This window comes from Ahaetulla prasina, chromosome 4 (genome assembly GCF_028640845.1).
Source record: "Ahaetulla prasina isolate Xishuangbanna chromosome 4, ASM2864084v1, whole genome shotgun sequence".
NCBI classification, from domain to species: domain Eukaryota; kingdom Metazoa; phylum Chordata; class Lepidosauria; order Squamata; family Colubridae; genus Ahaetulla; species Ahaetulla prasina.
The window spans coordinates 10,931,593-10,941,291 of record NC_080542.1 but is presented as its reverse complement, the minus strand read 5'-3'; the positions used below and the strand labels follow the sequence as shown (position 1 = coordinate 10,941,291).

General features: G+C 41.7%; 1 protein-coding gene across 1 annotated transcript; it reads left to right on the top strand.

Annotated features, from left to right (window-relative positions):
* The first annotated feature begins 4,484 nt into the window (after positions 1-4,484).
* On the top strand, positions 4,485-5,408 carry LOC131197897 (olfactory receptor 10G6-like). Its single transcript, XM_058182401.1, has one exon. It carries the CDS (start codon positions 4,485-4,487, stop codon positions 5,406-5,408), a length of 924 nt encoding a protein of 307 aa, XP_058038384.1.
* The last annotated feature ends 4,291 nt before the right edge of the window (positions 5,409-9,699 follow it).

Sequence of the window (9,699 nt, the reverse complement as noted above, 5' to 3'; positions counted from 1 at the left end):
TCCCACCAAGTTTCCGTAATGGCAACAATATCATATCTACCCTCATTTACTTGGATTTCTAATTCACCCTGTTTATTCCTCATACTCTGTGCATTGGTGTATAGACATTTGAGTCCATTTGGATTGATCTTGTGTTTACTGTCTACATAACCTGTGTTGACTGCCCTACTTTCTTGCCACCTGTTGGTTTAGTGCACATGGTATGGCACTCACTGTTAAATGCTTGGTTTTGCTTGATAGCATGGTTGATAGTCTTACCCATACAGACATCTATGTTACATGCACTGATAACCCTTTTAGTTTTCGATTGCTGGGGACAGAAATTTTCTATATCAGTTAATTCTCTGTCCCCACTGTTCAGTTTAAATGTTTATCCAGAAAATCTGTGAATGTATTGCTAAGTAACTCAGTCCCTTTCTTTGATGGATGCAATCCATCTCTTTGTACAATTTTCATTGGACCAGTTGCAGACATCATGACTAATAAAACCAAAGCCTTCCTTTTACACCACTCCTTTAGCCACACATTAAACTCCACTACACGCTGGCCTTTACCTTTTTGTTCCTTATGTACTGGTAAAACCTCTGAAAAGTTAAGCCTACAACCTATGCTATTAAGTTCATACCCTAAGCTCTGGAAATCATTCTGCACAGAAAGCACATCCTTTTGGGACAGATCATTTGAGCCAAGATGTATAATAGCATCAACATCAGAATCCTTACTGGCATTCTTGACTATCTTAAGAATCGCCTCTTGTCTCTGCTGGCAGTAGCACCAGGTAGACACCTGACGTCTTTCAAAACCTCCATATCCTTTCCTAAATTTACATCCCTTACAATTGAATCACCAATCAGAAGGTGGCTTCTCTTTTTGGATACCATGCTCTTCTTGTGTGACCGATCTGTAATACTTGATACACACTTTTCCAAAGTAGGTTCACACTTTTCCAAAGTAAGTTCTTCATCTTGAACCATAATCCCTTGATTGTTTGAGTTATCAGTATCACAACTACCTTGATCTGTCACTTTAGTGTTCCTATTTAGGTCAGCAAGGGCACTATATCTGTTATACTGGGACACTGTAAAAGCTTTGTGTTTATGGTTCACAGCTCTCACCCTGCCAGATCCCACGGTTGTCCATACTGCCCTTTTCCTGCAGGATCTTTGTGGTAGAGGGGGCTGATGGCACAGCAGCTGGAATGGCTGAATTGGGTACCTAATTTCTGCTTGGAGAGCATAGATTAGAGATTCTAGATATGTAATCTGTCCACATAGACTGCTAATTTGTTTACAAAGAGGACAGTACCCAAATTTGAAGAGTACTGCGAAAGACAGCTGCAAAACAAGTATTGCACTGAACTAAGCCAGTCATTTTGAATAGAATAAAATCACAATCTCAAGTGGACCAACCCTGAATATATTATTGCTATTTTTGATTTATAGTGATTAGATTAGATTTGCGCGCCGTTACGTGCATGGGTTGTGAAAATGAGAAAGAAATGAAGGCAGTTTCCCAGCCCCAATTCCTCCTTAAAGCAGCAACTCTACTCACGTGCTTCTCTGAAGCAAATCAGGAAGAAATGCAGGCAGTTTTCCACCCCCAATTCTCCTTAAAGCAGCAACTCTACTCACGTGCTGCTCTGAAACAAATCAGGAAGAAATGCAGGCAGTTTTCCACCCCCAATTCTCCTTAAAGCAGCAACTCTACTCACGTGCTGCTCTGAAGCAAATCAGGAAGAAATGCAGGCCCGTACTAGGAAACAAATAAAAACAATGTACATTGAAAGATACAAGCAACATAGTTATAATAATAAATAGAAATAAATAGATACTAGTAAGGAAGAGAAGAATAATAGTAATACAGTCTTAGTAAATTATTTTGACAGTGTTTTGGGAATTAGTTGTTAAGCAGAGTGTTGGCATTTGGGAGAAAACTGTCTTTGTGTCTAGTTGTTTTGGTGTGCAGCGCCCTATAACGTCTTTTTGAGGATAGCAGTTGAAACAATTGATGTCCAAGATGGGAGGGATCTGTAGATATTTTCATAGCCCTCTTTTTGACTCGTGCAGTATACAGGTCTTCAATGGAAGGCAGGTTGGTAGCAATAGTTTTTTCTGCAGTTCTAATTATCAGTTGAAGTCTGTGTTTGTTTTGTTTGGTTGCAGAGCCAAACCAGACAGTTATAGAGGTGCAGATGACAGACTCAATAATTCCTCTATAGAACAGAATCAGCAACTCTTTGGGTAGTTTGAACTTTCTGAGTTGGCGCAGAAAGAACATTCTTTGTCGTGCTTTTTTGATGACGTTTTTGATGTTAGGTGTCCATTTTAAGTCTTGAGATATGATAGAACCTAGAAATTTGAAGGTTTCTATTGTTGATACTGTGTTGTCTAGTATTGTAAGAGGTGATAGTATAAGAGGGTTCCTCCTAAAATCTACCACAACTGCTACAGTTTTGAGTGTATTTAGTTCCAGATTGTTCTGGTTGCACCAGAAGGCAAGTTGTTCAAATTCCTGTCTGTATGCCAATTCATCGTTGTCTCCAATGAGACCAATCATTGTTGTATCATCTGCAAACTTCAGTACTTTAACAGAGGGTAGTTTGAACTTTCTGAGTTGACTTTTTGATGATGTTTTTGACAACAACATTAATAAAAAAATAATAAAAATTAAGCAACAGTGGAAAAAACAAATGAGGATAATTTTTCTTTGCTATTCCCTTCAGATTCCCAGCTTTATGAAGTGATGGCAGGAACTTGGGATTTCATCCAAGCATAGCAAGCGTGCTCTCTTGAGATCTGATCCTCCCCTTCCCCAGCGACAAAAATCGCCCCCAGCGATTTTTCAGATGAACCTGGATTCCCAATGGATCAATAACAAGGTTGCACAATGTTCATTAGCACAAATAAAACATGTGGCCCAATTACGTTTAACCTTTTTTTAAAAAGAGCGTTGAGCAGAGGGACTCCAAGTTGAAAAGAGGTAGTTGACAGTGTTGACGGAGTATCTGGAGACAACATGAAATGACCGGAGAGGTAGAGATGGCTGCAGCATAGAATTACTCTGAGAAAGGAGAACAGTTGGAGAAGCTTATTAATCAGAAACAATATCGAACAGGTATTCCAACTCAGTAATAGCTTGATGGGTCTTCTTGTCCATGATTTTTTTTATTTGTCACAACATTGTATATAAGCATAAGCATGAAATAACTATACGATATATAAGCATAAATATAATCATAAGTATGTAATAACTATATGAAATTGTATACAATCAGAGGGAACATTAGGACAGGAACGGTAGGCACGCTGGTGCTCTTATGCACGCCCCTTAAAGACCTCTTAGGAATGGGGTGAGGTCAATAGTAGATAGTTTTTGGTTAAAATTTTGGGGATTTTGGGAAGGGACCACAGAGTCTGGTAGTGCATTCCAGGCATTAACAACTCTGTTTCTGAAGTCATATTTTCTGCAATCAAGATTGGAACGGTTCACATTAAGCTTAAATCTATTGTGTGCTTGTGTATTGTTGTGATTGAAGCTGAAGTAGTTTTCAACAGGAAGGACGTTGTAACAGATGATTCTATGAGTTAAGCTCAGGTCATGTCGAAGGCGGCGGAGTTCTAAATTTTCTAAACCCAGGATTTCAAGTCTGGTGACTTTTGTTGTCTGGTATTTTGTTGTAATCAGAGGAGCGGAGAACTCTTCTTGTAAAATATTGCTGGACACACTCAATTGTATTAATGTCCGAAATGAGGTATGGGTTCCAGACAGGCGAGCTGTATTCAAGAATTGGTCTAGCAAATGTTTTATTTGCTCTGGTTAGTAGTGTAGCGTTTTTGGAGAAGAAGCTATGCAGGATTAAGTTTACAACTCTTAAAGCCTTTTTTGCGATGTAGTTGCAGTGGGCTTTGGCACTTAGATCGTTTGATACGAAAACTCATATGATAGTAGCTAGCTATCTCTAAACATGGAAAGGATAGATCTTGACAATCGGTAGGTCAGAGACTAACAAATTCTAATACCTGAATATTATTTGCTCTCTCTCCTTCCTAATGTTCTTGGTTGACAGCTCAGTGTCATAGTTAGGCAAAAATATGAAAAAGAGTGAAACCGAACGGAATTGATTAACATGGAAGCGCTTCCATATTGGTTAAATGCTGCCGGAAGAAGAGGTGGTAGCTGAAGTATAAGACTCATGATTGAAGAATTTTCTTTTTTACGTGACTTCCCTGATATCCAGATCAGGTTGTGGAACAAAGCCAGAACTTGTATGTCGAATGAGCCTTAAGATGAAGGAGACTTCTTCAGACCCGCTAATGAAGCTTGCTTCTTTGAGGAACCAGGATTAAGAAATCTTTTTCTGAAACCATGGCATTTCCCCATCTTACCCCATCCCCACAGAAAGGTTAGTGCTTTTCAAAAGACCCCTCCCTGTGGTTGCTAAGTTGCCTAAATTGTGTGCATTGCAGAGATTAACGTCACCTGAAATGGTGTGCGAAAACCAAACAACCCTGATGCATTTTGTCCTCTTGGGGTTCCCGTACCCATCCATCTTACATGTCCCTTTGTTATTCTCTTTGGTGTGCATCTACCTGTTGACTCTTCTTAGTAACTCGCTGGTCTTCTTAGCCACGATCCATGAGCCTCAGCTACATAAGCCGATGTACTGGCTCCTTTGCCACTTAGCCATTGTGGATATCGCCACCTCCACCATTGTGGTACCCAAGATGATCTCTTCCTTTCTGGATGGCAACAAAGGCATCTCATTTGCAGGCTGCGTAACTCAGCTCTTCTTCTATCATTTTGTGGGCTGCACAGAATGCTTCCTCTACACCGTGATGGCCTACGACCGCTTTTTGGCCATCTGCTGGCCGCTTCACTACAGTATCCTCATGAACCGCAAAACCTGCCTTTGGCTTTGTATGGGCACCTGGTTTGGTGGGTGCCTGCACTCAATCGTAGAGACAACCCTGACTTTTCGGTTGCCCTATGGACCACAGAATGAGGTAAGCTACATCTTTTGTGACATCCCAGCCATGCTGAAGCTGGCATGTGTGGACACCTCCTTCAATCAGATGTTCGCCTTGATTGACATTGGTCTCGTCGCCATGACTTGTGTTCTACTTATTCTGGTGTCCTATGTCTACATCGTCTTTGCCATCCTGAGGATTCGCAATACCGATGGCCAACGACATGCCTTCTCCACCTGCACGGCTCATATAATCTTGGTGATAACCTTTTATACGCCTCTCGGTTTCACATTCCTGAGGCCAGGAGCAGAAGTTCACCTCGGAGGGGCGGTTGCTATATTCTATACCGCGGTGACTCCATTCCTGAATCCGGTTATCTATACGCTCCGCAACAAGGAAATGAAAAATGCCATCTTGAAATTAAGAGGCAGGAAATCTTAATTCTTTGATAACCTGAATGGCCAACTTTCTGAGTTAGCTTTTGCCTGTACCAGAAGGAGAGATGCTATCTCATTGTCTTATTTCTGCACCTCAACTTGATCCTGGCTTTTTTTTTTTAAACTCCTTTCTTCCCAGAACTGTTTCCTCCAGAGATTAGGATCACTCTGGACAAACCAAATAGCCTAGATTGATACTTAAGTGTTTGCGTATCCTTTCAAATTTTCAATATTTCTGCATACATACGACATGATCTGTTTTGCATACAAGTCCTAGATAAAGAGAACACGGTTAAACAACTATCATTGTTGTTTATGTATTTATTTCATGATGAAAATGGTCCAAGTCACAACCTTTGTTAGAGATTTGAATTCAGTGGGAGCCCCTGCTACAGGGTGTGTTTCTGAGCATATGTACCACATATTCTGAGCAGGGTACCCCTATACAGTATCTGTGCATTTTGTTTTTCTTGCCTAAATGTAGAACCTTACTTTTTTCACCGTTGAATTTCATTTTGTTAGATAGCGCCCAATGTTCAAGTCTGTCAAGATCCTTCTGTATCTTGAGACTATCTTCTGGAGTGTTGGCTATTCCTGCCAGCTTGGTGTCATCTGCAAATTTGTTGAGGTCCTCTTCTATTCCCTCATCCAAGTCATTTCAGTTTAACAAAAAGAAGGACTAGGGGAGATATGATAGCCGTGTTTCAATAGCTCAGGGGCTGCCACAAAGAAGAGGGAGCCAAGCTATTCTCCAAAGCACCTGAGGGTAGGTCAAGAAGCAATGGGTGGAAACAAATAAAGGAGAGAAGCAACTTAGTTCTAAGGAGAAATTTCCTGACAGTTAGAACAATTAATCAGTGGAACAACTTGCCTGCAGAAGTTGTGAATGCTCCAACACTGGAAATTTTTAAGAAAATGTTGGATAGCCATTTGTCTGAAATGGTGTAGGATTTCCTGCCTGGGCAGGGGGTTGGACTAGAAGACCTCCAAGGTCCTTCCAACTCTGTTATTCTATTCTATTCTATTCTATTCTATTCTATTCTATTCTATTCTATTCTATTCTATTCTATTCTATTCTATTCTATTCTATTCTAAGAAGAAAAGGTTTTAATGACAGTTCTCTTGAATGTAAATATAGAGTTAATCCCAGCTGCTGATAGACCTCTATACCTCTATATATTTAAACCAGGTGTATTCAGAAAAACATAGAATTGAAAAGCCTCACCTCTCTGTACTTATGTTCCATCTGAAAGAAAGAATAATACAAGAGAAAAAGAGATAGGAAGTTTCCACCACCTTTGAAACAGAGAGAACCTGTATACTGCACGAGTCAAAAAGAGGGATATGAAAATATTTACAGACCCCTCACATCCTGGACATAAACTGTTTTAACTCCTACCCTCAAAACAATGCTACAGAGCACTGCACACCAGAACAATTAGACACAAGAACAGTTTTCCCAAATGCCATCACTCTGCTAAAAAAAGAATTCCCTCAACATTGTCAAACTATTTACTAAATCTGCACTACTATTAATCTTCTCAGCGTTCCCATCACCCATCTCCTTCCACTTATGACTGTATGATTGTAACCTTGTTGCTTGTATCCTTATAGTTTATATTGATATCGATTGGTTCCTGTTTGCTTTTTTGTACCCTATGACTATTGTTAAGTGTTGTACCTTATGATTCTTGATGATCTTTTCTTTTATGTACAATGAGAGCATATGCACCAAGACAAATTCCTTGTGTGTCCAATCACACTTGACCAATAAAGAATTGTATTCTTTATTATTCTATTCTATTTATTATTTCGCTTCTCTTCTCTTCTCTTCTCTTCTCTTCTCTTCTCTTCTCTTCTCTTCTCTTCTCTTCTCTTCTCTTCTCTTCTCTTCTCTTCTCTTCTCATTTTATTCTCCATTCCATTCCATTCCATTCCATTCCATTCCACCTATCCTATCCTATCCTATCCTATCCTATCCTATCCTATCCTATCCTATCCTATCCTATCCTATCCTATCCTATTCTCCATTCCATTCCATTCCATTCCATTCCATTCCATTCCATTCCATTCCATTCCATTCCATTCTTTTAACTAACAGCCTAAATACACAGACCTTTATTCCTCTTATTTTACTCTTGCCATTTAATTGAGCATTCAAAAGGCTGTTCAGGGTGACAAAATGATGCAGTGTCCAACATTTCCGTGTGACACAATTTGCCAGTTGGTCACAAGCTTAGCATAATGGACTGTATGACCTTGGGCATTGAGGGAAAGAGATTGTTGTGACTCGTCCTCCTTCCTCTCCTCAGCCGGGCCCCTCCCGTCTCCAACTGGGCCTTTTATCAGACTCTGAGTCTGATAATGAAGATGAATGGCCTGTCATGCCTCCAGCCCCCCGGCCCTGGCCCCATGCCCAGAGAGGATTCCAGGAGTGGGAGGACAAGCCCGATAAACCTCACTCATACAGCGTGTGTTCCTTTGGCTCAACCGTCAGAGCAGGAAGCCAGCCAGGTATTGGAATTGCTCGGGCCTACTCCTTCTGACCCCTCCCTTTCCCAGACAGCAGATCCAGCTGAAGAGAATTCAATGTGGGAGGATCCTCGCTTCCGGAGATCTGAGAGGCGACACCAGCAGAAGGAAGGGAGGGGCAGGCCTGGATAAATGCTGAGTCATGGAGCCACACCCCACAGCCTATATAAAGGACCTGCTTTTGGCATTCCAACCTTGAGTCAAGCAAAGTCTTATTGAGTTTGCTGATACCAGATCCTATCGCTGAAGTCACAACTTGGACTCCTGCCTGCCCTGATAAACCTCGAAGGAACTTGGCAAGCTGCAGAGGCTTCGTTGCCAAGTTTGTTACAGACTTCCTTGACTCATTAGTCGGAGTGGGGGTGGGACACGACAGAGATGATGGTTAAGGAGTGGTCAGACAAGAGTGGAAGAAGCCCATAGTCACTTAACAGTTGGGGGAAAAAAAACTAAGGAAAGACCCTTCTTAATGGATCAAGCCTTTAAAATTGGCCGTGAGAACTTTGTACTTTCAAACGACAAGGTTTTGCTAATGTAGATTTGCAATAAAGCAGAATTAGTTATTCTAGTCCACTTTCCTGACTGGTTTCCTTGACACTTAGAGAAGATCTTCTTAGAGACTATCTTCTCCCATTGGTATCTTATGATACCAACAAGAGATCATCTTGTTGTTTGTATTTTATGATTAATAATTGTAATTATGATTTATGATCTAAGACCTATAATTTTGTGGCTGTATGTGTGTACACCGAGAGCTTATGCAACAAAGACAAATGCCTTCTGTGTCCCATCACACTTGGCCAATAAAGAATTATACTCTATTCTATCTTTTGTTGCGGTGGTGATGCCGGTTCTTGTTCTGTCCCCCTTCGCCTCTGTCCGAGCGATGGCTTAATTAGCTGGCACTATCAGCTCTGGCAGCAAACTAGCAAGCATCTGCCAAGTGTCTCTGTTATCTCCCTTGATGCCAATGAGTCACCCAGGAACAAACAATACTTCAGCTCTAGTTAAGCAGTTGATTTGCCTGCTACAAAGAGGCATAGCAGCCCTTGCTGGTTTTATATCCTGTGTGGTGTGGCTCCATGACTCAGCACTTCCTAGGCCTGCCTCACCCCTGCTTCTGTTATTCCCGCCTCTCCTGCCTACGAAACCTAGGGTCCAGCCAGGCTTGATTGCCATCAGCTGGGTCTGGAGGCGTGGCCTGCGGGGGGGGAGAGTCAGGGGACGGAAGCCTCGTTATCTCCTCCATCTGGCCTGCCTCTGGCTCCTGGAGCTGAGCCAGGGAAGCTGGTGCTTTAAAGGTAAGTCCTTCCCCCTCACTTTCCAAGTCACTTTCTGGCAGGGGACCTGGCTCAGAGAGGCGCAGACACAACAGCTCTGTTCCAAGTGTCAAGAAGATTCAGCAGTGTCTTTTGTGTCGGATAAGTTAGACATTTCTGGAAGGTGTGCATGGTGGATTTGGGCTGTATGGAGAGACCAGATGTGCTGAGTGAATCCAGGTAGAGAAGGAAGTGTGGCTGGAGGAGGCATCTCCAAATGGGATCTGCTTCGACAGAAAAACACTTTATATATATATGAATGATAGATAGATAGAGAGATAGAGAAATAGAGAGATACTTGAACAGGGTTCACAGGAGTGTGTGGGATGCTACACATCCTCTTCACGACTGGTTTTCCTTGTTAGCTTTTGGGAGGGGGCTTCGTGGCATCCGAAGCAAAACATCCAGATTCAGCCACAGTGTTCTGTCCCCCCACCTCACATA